Below are 16150 nucleotides of genomic sequence, written 5' to 3'. Positions count from 1 at the left end.
ATGTAATAATAACATAAATATTATTATGTAATAACATAAATACATATTTATGTATATCATTTATATACAATTCAATATATATATACATTTATTAGCTAATACTTTGATATATGTGCAGTCATTCAACATGTATGAGTTATATTCAGTATTTCATGTTTAGGCAGTTGTATTTTAAGTGAACCATACTAAATATTTGAAAGGCTTTTGTTATCAAGGGTTAAGTCTTCTATTTTTTGATATAGCATTACAATGTACATTTTTTATACACGACATACAGAATACACTGATTTCCCTCAAAGTCACAAATTCCCAACTGGTCATTAATCTGATAATATGGAATTTTGAGTATATTGGAACATAGAATCATTTACTTCAGTATTTCTCCATCATCACAGCACATTGGAACAACCAGGAACTTTTAATTACCAATACCTGGGCTCCAATCCAATATAATTAAACCAGAATCTCCTAGATGCGCACTGCAAAGAAGGAGTAGGACAAAAGAACATTTTATCTCTATCCATGGGCCAAAGTCCACACAGAAAAAAAGTATAAATTGGACCTAGGTGATTGCTTACTTTACATGTCAAACAGACACACACTGAATTAGCAGGGAGTGTTATAAAAGCCTTGGAGTGCAAGCTCTCAGCTGTATTAATAAGAAGAGAAGTCTTCAATGGATCCTTTTGTGGTCCTGGTGCTCTGTCTCTCCTTTGTGCTTCTCTTTTCACTCTGGAGACAGAGCTCTGGGAGAAGGAAGCTCCCTCCTGGCCCCACTCCTCTTCCTATTATTGGAAATATTCTACAGATAGATATTAAGGACATCTGCAAATCTTTCAGCAATGTAAGTATGCTTTATGTTCCTCCAGTCACTTGCAAAGGGTAAGTTATTTGACTGCTATTTTTAGACAAAATATATTCCTGGAAGCACTCTATTTTAATAGATCATTGTAAAGCAAAATAATCCCTCTGAACTTCTTTGATGTTTCTTTTGTCTTTCTAAGTCTGTCATTGTCAGAAATAGTAGAGTGAGTTGATGCATTTTGTGAATACAGAATCATTGGGGTCATTGTATGATAGAATCATTTAATACAATGTCAAAAGTTTGAAGTGCTGTTCACCTCTTTGTTTCAGAGTGTTTTGCTATGATTTTTGACTGAAGGTGAAGGGAAATATGTGTGATTAGAAATTTCATCCAGTAAGTCCTCTACTGCAGTAGTCATGTGTTTTATTCAGAATCGTCATGAAAATTGAACTTCTCTGAAGATTCATTTGATGGCTGATATGACAGAAATATTTGTGGGTTCAGGACAAGCATACATGCATGAAAGAAAGAAGTAATCAGTCAGGGCCCAATTGGTGGTTAACATAATTCTTCTGGATTCTGAACAAAGTCACTGTCTGTGGTCAAGGTTGCTGGAGAATGGAAGAAATTCTTTTTTCAGGAGTTGCTGAATGTCCTGATTCTAACTTTGTGGTACTTCATCTTTCCGTATTGGTAATACCAGCAGTTACAAACTGGATTGGGCATCAGAATTGCCTAGGGTGACACTGATAATACAGATTTCTAGGGTTGATCACAGGACTGCTGAATCAGAATCCTCATGGTAAGAGCTTTACAGGTGACCCTGAAGTCCTTAACCGGGTATTGGCCTCAAGGTGGACATGGGGGAGTGATAAATTGTTCAAGCATCAGTTTAAATTAGCAGAGGTTCAAGTTTGGAACTTCTATATATTACCCGTGGGACTCTGAGAATGAATTTGGAATTCTCTGGCCTCAGTTTCTTCATTTTTAAAACAGGGCAAATGAATGTGCTCAATGTGTTGAAGTGAGGATGAACTGTGATTTGTGTACCAATTGCCTGGGTTATTGCACAGCATATCATAGGTCATCTATAAGTGGCAGCTATGACAATCACCATCACATTTATGTACAAAGTTCAGAAATATTGAATCTATGTGTGGCAAATATAAACATTAAAAAATACAATGAAAATATCAGTCTGAATCATACGTAATATTTGGAGCAAATAGCGACTTATTTTGCTGCTATTTGCATTTCCTTTCCCAGTTCTCAAAAGTCTATGGTCCTGTGTTCACCGTGTATTTTGGCATGAATCCTGTAGTGGTGCTGCATGGATATGAGACAGTGAAGGAAGCCCTGATTGATAATGCAGAGGAGTTTTCTGGAAGAGGCATTTTGCCAATATCTGAAAGAATTACTAACGGACTTGGTAGGTGTGCATATACCTGTGTCAGCTTTGGTAACTGGGGTGAGGAAGATGGAAAACAGAGCCCTAAAAAGCTTCTCAGCAGAGCTTAGCCTATCTGCCTGGCTGCCCAGTGTTGCAGCACTTTCTTCCTTGGCTATGAATTCTCCCAGTTTCTGCCCCCCTTTTTTGTTAGGAATCATTTCCAGCAATGGAAAGAGATGGAAGGAGACCCGTCGTTTCTCCCTCACAACCTTGCGGAATTTTGGGATGGGGAAGAGGAGCATTGAGGACCGTGTTCAAGAGGAAGCCCGCTGCCTTGTGGAGGAGTTGAGAAAAACCAAGGGTGGGTGACTCTACTCTGCATCACTGACCTTAACAGTTAGCTGTCTTCACTAATGACATCCTTGGAAACATTTCAGGGGTGACCAGATCTTCATTGTGCATCCTGGTTGTCAGCCCTCAGGTGGTAGAGGGAGGTTTGAAGCACAGACAAGGGAAATTTTGTGTACCTGTGCTTTACCTGTATAAATGTGTTGGTTCATAGGGTATAGGAATCAAAGGTCATTTAATCCTATTTTCTGCTCAGTTTTTTTCCCTTGTTTTCAAATCAGAAATAATAAATAAGGGTCTTGAGTTCATTTTTTGAAAAGAGTTAAAGAAGAAGGTTTCCCCCATAGCATAAATCTGCATTACCTTCACCAGAACATTTCACCAGAGAACACTAGGAAAGTGGACATGGTGAAAATGACCTCATCACACCTTATGGAACATGAACCAAGTGACATGTGCTTTCATTTAATTAGAGTTTTTTCATATGGTCAGACTCACATGTCTGGGAATTCCTTCCAGGTCCATGCCTACAGCTCTGGCCAGTAATGACACTATGTATGGTTTCACTTTCTTAGGTATATCTCAGTACAGTTTTCATCAGTTGTTATTTCTCAGGAAACACGGTACTATTTGAAAACTGTCAGGATTAATTATTTCTTGTTAACCACTACTTACTGTAACAATTTATATATTTTGAGTAAATATAATCTACAGTATAACTCAGCAAAATACACAAATACTAATTTATAAATAATTTAACTAGATTTTAACTATTATGAAAAACTCTTTATCTTATCTTCCTTAAATGTAATTTGGCTATGTTTTCAGTTTTGTCATCTTTTTCCCACTGTATTGGATCTTAGCTTTGAAATTTGTGCGAATCATTTTTCTCTCACTGCCAATTTACTCACCTATGAAGTGCTTGTTATAATCAGTGTGATTATCAGCTGGGATATAAAATTACCTTTTTAAATTCACTCTCCCAAATGCAGTAAAAAAAAAAAAAAAAACCTGGATATCAGATTGTACCTGAGAATCTCTCTCTCTCTCTCTCTCACACACACACACACACACACACACTCACCAAGGCTTCCTAAATTACCTTTCACCCCCTTGGCTAAAACAACTGTTTTTCTGAAACTTTAGAGCCCAGTGATGTTTAAAGGAGTCTGGCATAGAAGTTGCTAACTCAGCAGGTTTCCTGTTGTTCAATGTTCCAACTTTATTCAGAACCCTTTCCTTTTATGTCACTCTTATTTAGTACCTATCGATGTGAATCTGGGCACCCTTTCCATTTATGTTCACTAGTCACTTGGTTACAGCAATTTCATTTTAGACATTCCTGTACCAAAAAAAAAAGCCTTTTTAATAATTTATTTACCTGTAAAATGACAGATTTGGCTTAACTTATGGTCAAATTTAAAACTTTATTAAAACATACTTATCTTGATAACTATACTGAATAATATCCCAGAATCCACAAGAGTAGTTTTGCCCAAATTAATTAAATTTGGAAGATGATTGAAAATGATAAACATTATTCCAAAGGAAGGACATTCATTTTTTACAAATTGAAAAAGAAATAAAAAGATTCCATTTATCAATTTATGTTTTGGTTAGCTTTACTGGGATTTAGATTTGAAATAAAAAGTTAACATTTTACTTATTTAGATAAACAAATCTGTTATACTTAATGCTCATTTATATTAGTTTTTCTTCTATGCCATATGGATGTACCTGCTTTTCACATTTGTTCCCTCAGACACATGCATTCACCCACAATCTCCCTAACTTTAATTCCTGTTGGTTCAGCACATTATACTTTCAGCTATTCACTGTATGTAAGACATTTCTAGGTCCCCAAATTTTCTCTTCCTATCTGTGTGTTTTATTGTCCAGAGGCTTTGCAGACAGACATGATTCTGCTCTAAAAACTTGAATTATTAGGATTTTGAAAAAGTCTTCTTTTTCCTTCCAAAATAAAAGATACCCTTGGGTTAAAAGAGTTTAAATAAAAGCAGTGGATGTGAATTACCACATGTGAAATGACATTGCTTAGCTAGACTGGAATGCTCAACTCATATTTAAGGTAAAAGTAATATGTTTATTTCATGCATGCTGATTTTTTTTGGACACATGGGGAATTTGTAAGATATTGTTTAAAATTTCTAAATTTCCTTTATGTCTTAACAAATGCAGATCTTTTAAATGTTTATTTTTTAATAATATTTTAAAACATTTTTAAATCTTTAGCCTCACCCTGTGATCCCACTTTCATCCTGGGCTGTGCTCCCTGCAATGTGATCTGCTCCGTTGTTTTCCAGAAACGATTTGATTATAAAGATGAGAATTTTCTCACCCTGATGAAAAGATTCACTGTAAACTTCAGGATTCTGACCTCCCCATGGATCCAGGTAAGGCCAAGATTTTATCTTCCTGGGAAACTATTTATGCTATGTTTTCTGGTAAGTCCAAAGTTCTATATGAAGGGCATGTTTGAACACCACAGTACTGCTCAGAAATTTATGAAGTGAACATCTGGAAAAGATGACCAAGTCTTTTATTTTACACACAGAAAATGAATGCCCAAATACAGGGGTGGCTTTCAAGCCCAGTGACTTCCTGACCAGTGGTTTATCCACTAAATCCCAAAGACTGTTTCAATAAAGTGCTTTGGTGACAGCCCAAAAACATGTCCATATCACTCCATGGACATCCGGGCCCTTTCTGAAGGTTTCCATTACTCAGTAGGCTTATCCTCCAATCAGTGCTTACTGACCTCTTCCTCACATTACTTGGCAGAAATATTCTAATTTAGGGAAAGACTATCTCCATCAAGGAGGGAGAATATTTGTGACCATAGAAGGTGCCAGGAAATACTGAATAGGGCAGGTGTGTTTGATGCTTCAGTTGAGATCCTGGCTGATGAGGCAGCTAGGTTAGGAATGACAAAAATGGTTGGTTTCATGGTGTATGAACCATAAACAAACATTCAAATTTTACCCTATGCTGAGTTGGCATGCCCTACACTCTGCCTAAATAATGATTGTGTGATCTTAGAGAAATCACTTAACTGCTCAGGTGCACAGCTGGGTTTTAAGGTATCTTCAAGCTGCTCGCACTTCTAAAATACTGATTCCATTTTGAAGCTACTTGACAGAAATAAAAACAGTGGGTTCTAGCTTTGTGCTCTCTATCAGGTTGCCCAAACCCCCTTAACCTCTAGCGTCATGAACTAAATATAAATCATAGTAATTCATGCCATCTTATATTTCAAGGTGGTAGAGAAGACTTGGTTTAAAAATGAGAAAATTGATATTAAAATGTTTTTATACAATAAAATGATGTATGAGTGAAGAAAATAATTATCATCTTTGATTTCCTGTTCAAAATTTTCTCCCTCCAATCTTTAGGTACAGAAAATTGCTATACATGCACAATAAAAATTTCCCCATCAAAATGTACATAACATTTTATTCATATTTATAGCTATAATTTCAATCAGGCTTGGTGTAAGACACATATGTCTTATGACGTGTTTATATTTAATATTCTTTTCTCTTTTAGGTCTGCAATAATTTCCCTCTACTCATTGATTGTTTCCCAGGAACTCACAACAAATTGCTTAAAAATGTTGCTCTTACAAAAAGTTACATTAGGGAGAAAGTAAAAGAACACCAAGCAACACTGGATGTTAACAATCCTCGGGACTTTATCGATTGCTTCCTGATCAAAATGGAGCAGGTAAGATATTAGCAACAGATCAGTAATTTGATTTCTTGTCCATTTTGTGATTCATCGAATCCTTCTGTAATTTACTAAGGATGTTTAAATGATCAGGCCAGCAATGCTTGACAAGCACCTTAATTATGTATTGTATTTATGGGCCTGTACTAAACATCATGGAAAATATAAAATTGTCCAATAGCTAGAATGCATAGACTCTCTTCTTGAAATAAAAGTAATCTACGTGAGTAGAATAATATAGACACTGCAGTCAAATGGAAACAATTACAAATAAGTAGAAAATATAAAATATCCTACCATAAACTGAAGATGGATATCAATATTGCACACAGATTATGTGACAATGGAAAAGAATGGCTTATCATAAATGGGCTTCTTGCATGCCCTGCATATTGAAATAGCCCTTAAAATATTTGCAGTGTGGAACAGAAAAAAGGTTTCAGATGGACTGAGTAGATTGTGGAGAGGTATGTGATGGGAAAGAATTGGTGGATGGAAGAGAGAAGGTTTAATTTGGTGTAACCTAAAATGAATTTGCACAAAGGAGTTGGAGGTTGATGTTTATTAGGTAACCTGTGAGCGTGAATCCTGTTTTCATTGCACTATTTATTGAATTGTCTTGACGACCTCATTATAAACCAGCTAAATATAAATGTGAGGATTTGTTTGTGGGCTCTCAATTCTACTCCATTGATCTGTCTGTCCTTATGACAGTAGTACCTCATTTTGAAGTCTTAATTACTGTAACTTTGTATCAAATTTTCAAATCAAAAAGTGTGGGTCCTCAAAGCTTTCTTCAAGACTATCTGGGCTTTTTTGGGTTTATTCAGTCTCAACATAAGTTTAAGAATAAACTTGTCAATTTCTGCAAACAAGCCCATAGGGATTTTAACAGATTGCATTAAATGTATAGATTAATTCAAAAAATTATGACATTTTAAATATTGAGATGAAATTCATGTACCATTATCACCCAATTTAAAGTGTACACTTTAATGGTATGATTTCAATTACAATATTGTGCAACTGAGGTAAGAGGCGGGAATCAACTCCAGAAGTGGGACTTGGACACAGGACCAGATTGATGGCTAGCTAAAACAGGGCCAGGACGCCTTCAATCAGTCCCGCCCACCAGTGTGCCGTGTCAATTTACTATTCCCATGGCAACACCCAGGCGTTACCTCCCCTTTCCATGGCACCCAATGACCCAAAAGATAAGACCCCTTCCCTTCACAAACTGTCCATTAATATGCATGCAATTAAAAGTGGGTATAAAAATGACTGCAAAACTGCTCTGAGTTCCTACTCTCTGCCTATACCATAGCCCTGCTCTGCAGTAGCCCTCACAGACCTGTACCACTGCCTGTTCAACAAAGCTGTTTTCTTCTACCTCTGAGCTACCTTTGAATTCTTTTCTGGGCAAAGCCAAGAACCCTCCCAGATTAAGCTCTACATTGGGACTCGCCTGCCCTACATCACAACTACCGTCTCTCTCTACTTTCAAAACTTTTTTATCACTCCACAGAAACATACTCTATCATTAAATAGTTACACCTCATTCCCCACTCCATCATGTAGTAAACATTAATCAACTATCTTTATGGATTTTCCTATAATGAATATAGCATTTAAAAGGACCCATGGCATACGTGACCTTTTTCCTGGCTTCTTTCACTTAGCATAATGATATGGAGGGTCAACTAAGTTTTAGCATGTGATAGTACTTTGTTTTTTTTGTGGTTGAATAATATTCCATTTTCATGTACACATACAACAATTTGCTTGTCATTCATCTGTTGATGATCATTTGTGTTATATAAATGATCTTTTGGCTCTTATAAATAATGTTGCTGTTAACATTTGTACACAAGTTTATTCGTGAACATATTTTCAGTTTTCCAGGGTATAGTCCTAGGAGTGTTATTTCTGGGTCATATGGTGATTTTATGTTTAACTTTTTGAGAAACAACTAAACATTTCTACAGTAAATGCACCATTTTAAAATCCCACTATCAATGTTTGAGGGTTCCTCTTTTCCATATTATAGCTAATATTTGTAGTTTTCTGTTTTTTTGTGTCAGCTCAAAGTGGTATTTCATTGTGGTTGTGGTTTTGACTTGACCAATGATATTAATCAGCTTTTTACCATTTTTACAGGATCTTTGGAGAAATGTTATTCAAGGCCCTTGCTCTTTTTTTTTTTTTTTTTTTTTTTTTTTTTTTTTTTTTTTTTGGAGATCAGGCCTCTCTGTGTTCCTCAGGTTGGAGTACAGTGTTGTCATCTTGGCTCACTGCAACCTCTAGGCTCAAGTGATACTCCTACCTCAGCTTCCCAAGTAGCTAGGAGCACAGGCACAAACCCCAACACCCAGCTAATTTTTGTATTTTTTTGTACAAACATGCTGGTCTCAAACTCCTGAACTCAAGCAGTCCACCCACCTCAGCCCTCCCAAAGCACTGGGATTGCAGGTGTGAGTCACCACACCTGGCCCTTTGCTCATTTCTATATTGGGTTGCTTGTCATTTGTTGTTCAACTGTAGGTAGTTGTTTATGGATTCTGGGCATTAAACGCTTACTAAATATGTATGAAATACAAATATTTTCTCCCATCCTATATATTGTCATTTCACATTCTTAATTTTGTCCTTCGATGAACAAACATTTTAAATTTGGTGAAGCCCAGTTTATCTCTCTTATTTTAGTTGCTTTGGTGTCAAATCTATGCATCCACTTCCAATTCTGAAGGCATTAAGATTTAACCCGATGTTTTATTCTAAGAATTTTATAGTTTTAGTTCACATTTGAGTTTTTCGTTCACTTTCAGTTATATTTTGCATAAGAGTGAGATAGGGGTTCAACTTCATTCTTTTGTATGTGGTTACCCAGTTGTCCCAGCACTGATTGTTGAAGAAACTCTTCCTTTATTTATTTATTTTTTTTGAAACTCTTCCTTTAGATTGAATGATCTTGGCACGTTTGTTGAAAATGAACTGGGCATAGATGATCAGGTTTACGTTTGGATTTCAATTTATTCCATTGGTCTTTATTTCTTTCCTTTTGCCAGTACCATGCTGTTTTGACTACTATAGTTTTGTTTTGAAGTTTGGAAATTTGGAAATTGAGTCCTCTCCCTGTAGTTGCATATAAATTCAGGATTGGCTTTTCCATTTTTGCACAAATAAAAATTTTAAAAAGGACATTGGAATTGTGACAGTGATTACGTTCAATCTTTAGATTACTTTTGGAAGCATTGCCATCTTAACAATTTTAAGTCTTTCAATCCTTTAACATGACGTGGTTTGCCATTTATTTAGGTACTCCTTATTTTTCTAAGCAACATTTGATAGTTTTCAGTCTTTTATCTTCTTGATTATAGATTCTCAGGGCTTTTGGTCCTTTTGATGCTATTGCGAATGTAATTATTTCCTTGATTTTATTTTCATGTCACTCATTGCTGATATAAACAGACACAACAGATATCTGGACCAATTTTACACTCTAAAATTAAGCTGAAAACATTTGTCAGCTCTCGTTGTGTTTTGTCAGTTGTATGAACTTTTCTTTATATATAATTGTGTTATTTTAAAATAGAAACAGTTTTACATCTTCCTTTGTTACCTAAATGCCTTTTATTTCTCTTTCCTGTCTAATTGTTTTGGCTAGGACATTAAGTGCTATGCTGAATAGCAGCAGCAAAATTGGATATACTTGGATCTTTTCCCCCTGATTTTGGGGCATAAGTTTTTAGATTTTCACAACTGGACATAAAATACCTTTGGAATTTTTATAAATATATTTTATTATAAGGAATTTCCCTTCTATTCATATTTTTGAGTGATTTTATCAGGAAGAGAATTGAATTTTGTCTTATGCTTTCTCAGCTTCTATTGAGATGGTCATTTTGTTAGATTTTTCCTTTCTTTCTAATAAGGTGTATTACATTGATTGATTTTCTTATTGAAGCACTCTTGCACTACTCATATAGATCCCATTTAGTTATGACATATAATCCTTAATTTTTTTTATTATACTTTAAGTTCTAGGGTACATGTGCACAATGTGCAGGTTTGTTGCATATGTATACATGTGCCATGTTGGTGTGCTGCACCCATTTACTTGTCATTTACACTAGGTATATCTCCTAATGCTATCCCTCCCTCCTCCCCCTCCCCCTTCCCCACAATAGGACCTGGTGTGTGATGTTCCCCTTCCTGTGTCCAAGTGATCTCATTGTTCAATTCCTACTTACGAGTGAGAACATGCGGTGCTTGCTTTTCTGTTCTTGTGATAGTTTGCTGAGAATGATGGTTTCCAGCTGCATCCATGTCCCTACAAAGGACACAAACTCATCCGTTTTTATGGCTGCATAGTATTCCATGGTGTATATGTGCCACATTTTCTTAATCCAGTCTGTCACTGATGGACATTTGGGTTGATTCCACGTCTTTGCTATTGTGAATAGTGCCGCAATAAACATACATGTGCATGTGTCTTTATAGCAGCATGATTTATAATCCTTCGGGTATATATGCAGTAATGAGATGGCTGGGTCAAATGTTATTTTTGGTTCTAGATCCTTGAGGAATTGCCACAGTTTTCCACAATGGTCGAACTAGTTTACAGTCCCACCAACAGTGTAAAAGTGTTCCTATTTCTCCACATCCTCTCTAGCACGTGTTGTTTCCTGACTTTTTAATGATTGCCATTCTAACTGGTGTGAGATGGTATCTCATTGTGGTTTTGATTTGCATTTCTCTGATGGCGAGTGACGATGAGCATTTTTTCATGTGTCTGTTGGCTGTATGAATGTATGCATAATCCTTAATTTTAAAAAAATCCATTATATACAACTTGTCATATTATTTATCTTTCTTGTCTAATTGTTTTGGCTAGGACCTTAAGAACAATGCCAAATAGCAGTAGTAAAAGTAGATATACTTGGGTTTTTTACCCCCTGATTTTAAGGCACAAGCTTTTAGATTTTCACAATTTGATATAAAATATCTTTGGAATTTTTATAAATACATTTTATTATTATAAGGAATTTTCCCTTCTATTCATATTTTTCAGTGATTTTTTAAGTTATACTTTAGGTTCTGGGATACATGTGCAGCATGTGCAGCTTTGTTACATAGGTATACATGTGCCATGGTGGTTTGCTGCACCCGTCAACCCATCATCTAGGTTTTAAGCCCCACATGAATTAGGTATTTGTCCCAATGCTCTTCCTCCCCTTGCTCTCCACCCCCTGACAGGCCCTGGTGTGTGATGTTTCCCTCCCTGTGTCCATGTGTTCTCACTGTTCAACTCCCACTTTTGAGTGAGAATATGCAATGTTTGGTTTTCTGTTTCTGTGTTAGTTTGCTGAGAATGATGGTTTCCAGCTTCATCCATGTCCCTAAAAAGGACATGGATTCATATTCTTTATGGCTGCATAGTAGTCCATGGTGTATATATGCCATATTTTCTTTATCTAGTCTATCATTGATGGACATTTGGGTTGGTTCCAAGTCTTTGCTATTGTAAATAGTGCTGCAGTAAACATACGTGTACATGTGTCTTTATAGTAGAATGATTTATAATCCTTTGAGTATATACCCAGTAATGGGATTGCTGACTCAAATGGTATTTCTGATTTTAGATCCTTGAGGAATCGCCACCCTGTCTTCCACAATGATTGAACTAATTTACACTCCCACCAACAGTGTAAAAGCATTCCTATTTCTCTGCATCCTCGCCAGCATCCGTTGTTTCCTGACTTTTTAATGATCGCCATTCTAACTAGTGTGAGATGGTATCTCATTGTTAATATTATGTGTGGATATTGTAAATAGGATTACTTTTTTAAATTATTCACTGTAGGAATATAGAAATACTACCAATTTTTGTATGTTATTTTGTGTCTTCCAACTTTACTGAATTTGTTTATTATTTCTTGTAGTTTTTTAGTTGAGTCTTCAGGTTTTTTAAAATATAAGATAATATTATTTGCAAATGAGGATAATTTGACTTCTTTCATTCTAATTGGGATCTCCTTCATATCTTTCTCTGATTGCTCTAGCTAGGTATTCCAGTACAATGTTGAATAACAGTGGTGAAAGTAAGCATCCTTGTTGTTTTCCAGACCTTAGAGGAAAGGCTTTCAGTTTTTTCCTCATTTAGTATGTTACTAGCTGTGGGTCTTTTGTAGATGGCTTTTATTATGGTGAGGTATATTCCTTCTATACCTTGTTTTTTTAGGGCTTTTACCATGAAGGGATGTTGAGGTTTATCAAATAATTTTTCAGTATCGATTGAAATCACCACATGCTTTTGTTCTTTATTCTGTTGATAGGATGTACCACATCTATTAATTGGCATATGTTAAAGCACCCTTGCATACAGTGATAAATCCCACCTGGTTGTGATGAATGAGTTCTTTAATGTATCCATTAGTTTGGTTTGCAGCTATTTTCTTGAGGATTTTTGCATCAATATTCCTCAGAGACATTGGCCTATACCTTTCTTTTTTTTTTTTTTTTTTAACATGTCTTTGGTTTTGTTATCAGAGTAATACTGGCCTTATAGAATTAGTTTGGAAGTATTCCCTCCTTCACTATTTTGTAAAATAGTCTGAGTAGGATTGGTATTAGTTCTTCTTTAAATGTTTGCTAGAATTCATCATTGAAGTCATTGAGTCCTGAACTTTTCTCTACTAGGATGCTTTCTCTTGAGTTCAATCTGATTACTTGTTATAATTTTGTTCAGGTTTTGGATTACTTCATGGTTCAATTTCAGTAGGTTGTATGTATCTAGGAATTTGTTCATTATTTCTAAGTTTTCTAATTTATTGGTATATAGTTGCTCATGGTAGCCACCAATGATCCTTTGAATACCTGTGATATCAGTTGAAATGTCTTCTTTTTCATCACTGACTTATTTGGATCGTCTCACGTTATTCCTCAGTCTGGCTAAAGGTTTGTCAGCTTTCATTAATGCTTCTAAAGAACAACTTTTTGCTTTATTAATATTTTGTTGTTTTCTTTATTTCAATTTCATTTATTTCTGCTCTGAGCTTTATTATTTCTTTTCTTCTACTAATTTCGGATTTGGTTTGCTCCAGCTTTCATAGTTTCTTAAGGTATATTGTTAGGTTGTTTATTTGATGTTTTTCTTCTATTTTGATAGTTGACACTTACAGTTATTAACTTTATTATTAGTACGACTTTTGCTGAATCCCGTAGGTTTTGGTATGCTGTGTTTTCTCATCATTTGTTTCAAGAAATTTTTCAATTTTCTTCTTAATTTCTTCATTCTCCCACTGTTCATTCAGGAGAATATTGCTTAATTTTCATGTATTTAAACTTATACAAAATTGATTCAAGATGGATTAAAGACTTAAATGTAAGGTCCAAAACTATAAAAACCCTAGCAGAAAATCTAGGCAATACAATTCAGGATGTCCTTGGGAGTTTTATTATTAAATACCTGGAAGTAGTCTTCGTTGGGTTTAATCTGCTTGGTGTTCTATCAGCTTCTTGTACTTAGATAGTGATACCTTTCCCTAGTTTTGGAAAGTTCTCTGTTATTTCCCCTTAAATACATTTTCTACTCCTTTCTCTTTCTCTACCTCCTCTTTAAGGCCAATAACTCTTAGATTTGCATTTTGAGGCTATTTTCTAGATCCTGTAAGTGTGCTTCATTGTTTTTTATTCTTTTCTCTTTTGTCTCTTCTAGCTGTATTTTCAAATAGCTTCTGTTAATGCTCACTAATTCTTTCTTCTGCTGGATCAATTCTACTATTCTATGATTCTACTAAAGACTAATACATTCTTTAGTATGCCAATTGCATGTTTCAGCTCCACAATCTCTGCTTGACTTGTAAATTATTTCAGTCTCTTTGTTACGTTTACCTGATAGAATTGTGAATTTCTTCTCTGTGTTATTTTGAATATCTTTAGGTTTCCTCAAAACAACTATCTTATATTTTCTGGCTGAAAGATCACATATCTCTGTTTCTCCAGGATTGGTCCCTGGTGCCTTATTTAGTGAATGTGGTGAAGTCATATTTTCCTGGATTTTCTTTATACTTGTAGATGTTCATCTGGGGCTGGGCATTCTAGAGTTAGGTATTTTTGTCATCTTTGTAGTCTGGGATTTTTTTTGTACCCATCCTTCTTGGTAGGCTTTCTAGATATTAAAAAGGACTTAACCTATTTTCAATTTGCCCCTAGAATACTGCACTGGCAGTGAACTGCACTTTTTTTAATAAATGGGAAATGAGTTAAGTGTTGTGATCTAAGCTTTATCTGCTTTAGGGGCACTCCAAGCCCAATAATGCAGTGGTTCTTGAAGACTTGTAGAGATACTGCCTTGATGGTCTTGGACAGGATCCAAGAGAATTCTGTGGATTACCAGAAAGAAACTCTTGTTCTCTTCCCTTAGCTTCTCCCAAATAAACAAAGTCTCTCTCTCTGTTCTGAGCCAACTGAAACTGGGGATAGAATGACACAAGCACTCATGTATCCGCCACCACTGTGACTGCGCTGGGTCAGACTTAAAACCAGCAGAACACTGGGCCTTGCCCAAAGCCTGCTGCAACCACTCCCTGGCTACTGCCTATGTTTCCAAGCATCTGGGGCTCTACAATCAGCTGGTGGTGAATCCAGCCAGGCCTGTGTCCTTCCCTTCAGTGCAGCAAATTCTTCCAGTACCCAGGCATGTCCAGAGGTACCACCTAGAAGCCAGGGGCGAGTCAAAAACCTTAGAAATCTATTTGGTGTTATGTTGTACTGCAGCTGATCTGGCACTTAAACCACAAAATGCAGTCCTTCTCACTCTTCCCTTTCCTTTCCAAGGGCAGTGAAGTCTCACCCCTTGAGCAGTGCTATCAAAGGCCTATTGAGAATACTAGACCCTGCACAAGAGCCAAGTCCTGGTTTTGGAGACTCCAGGAGTGCACTTGGTGCTCTACCCTCCTGTGATCAAGCTGATACCTAGTTGCAAGACAAAGTCGCCTTTATATTTTACTCTGATTTCTCAAGTAGAAGGAGTCTTTCCTGATGGCCAGCTAGCTGGGAATGTGTTGAGTCTTACCTAAGCCAGCAAGTCTCAAAGTCTTACCCAAAGCCCTCAACGTAGTACCTGGGTATTGCTGCTAGCTATTCAAGCCCCCACTCCTCAAGCAGAAGAAAGGAGTTTCTTTTGGAAGTGAAAACTGTGCAGCTTGGGATTAGGAGAGGGGGGATGTCAGCACTCCCTTACCCATCTTCAGCTGGTGTTTCAGTAAGTTGCACCTCCCGCCACCGCTCTACTGTCTCTAGGCCCAGTTCAGAACTAGGACTCACATAAAAGTTACAATCCTTGTAGCCAAGTCTGTCTTTCAAGTTTATTTATAGTCCCAGAGCTCTATAGTCCACAGTGATGAGGCTTGTAGAAACTTGGTTCCAACCACTGGTATCAGAGATTCATCTCAGGCCAGGGCTGGTTTAAATGCTCCCTCTGTGAGTGGGCATCAGCTGAATGTGGCCTGTTTTCCCTCCTGCCATAACAGAACAGCATTAATTTTATGCTGTATAATTACTGTGTTCTCCCTCCTTCAGTACTCAGAAACACTCTCTGAACCATGCCACTGCTGCCAGGGGAAAAGAGGATGTCAGTAATTCAATAGTATTTTTTCTATCTCTTCTGTTCCTCTTTCAGTGATATACATTTAAATCTAGGTACTGTGCATGCTCATCTGATTTTGGTTCTTATGAAGGTACACTTTGTGTAGATAGCTGTTAAGTTGATGTCCTTGCATGGGGAATAATCAGTGAAGCATTCTATTCTGTCATCTTGCTCCACTCTCTCATTTGTATATCTTCCTTTGAGAAATTTC

At 36.4% G+C, this 16150-nt stretch overlaps 1 protein-coding gene across 4 annotated transcripts in view; it reads left to right on the top strand.

Annotated features, from left to right (window-relative positions):
* The first annotated feature begins 563 nt into the window (after nt 1-563).
* LOC126962030 (cytochrome P450 2C20) overlaps nt 564-16150 on the top strand; it is a 31234-nt gene continuing 15647 nt past the window's right edge. For all 4 annotated transcript variants that reach the window (XM_050802797.1, XM_050802798.1, XM_050802800.1 and 1 more), the window contains exons 1-5: nt 564-844; nt 2072-2234; nt 2407-2556; nt 4797-4957; nt 6111-6287. In XM_050802797.1, coding sequence (XP_050658754.1) covers nt 677-844; nt 2072-2234; nt 2407-2556; nt 4797-4957; nt 6111-6287 — 819 coding nt within the window. In that variant the 5' untranslated portion in view covers nt 564-676. The remainder of the gene's footprint in view (nt 845-2071; nt 2235-2406; nt 2557-4796; nt 4958-6110; nt 6288-16150) is intronic.

Source organism: Macaca thibetana, chromosome 9 (genome assembly GCF_024542745.1).
Source record: "Macaca thibetana thibetana isolate TM-01 chromosome 9, ASM2454274v1, whole genome shotgun sequence".
Lineage (NCBI taxonomy): Eukaryota > Metazoa > Chordata > Mammalia > Primates > Cercopithecidae > Macaca > Macaca thibetana.
This window is presented reverse-complemented; position numbering and strand designations above follow the sequence as displayed.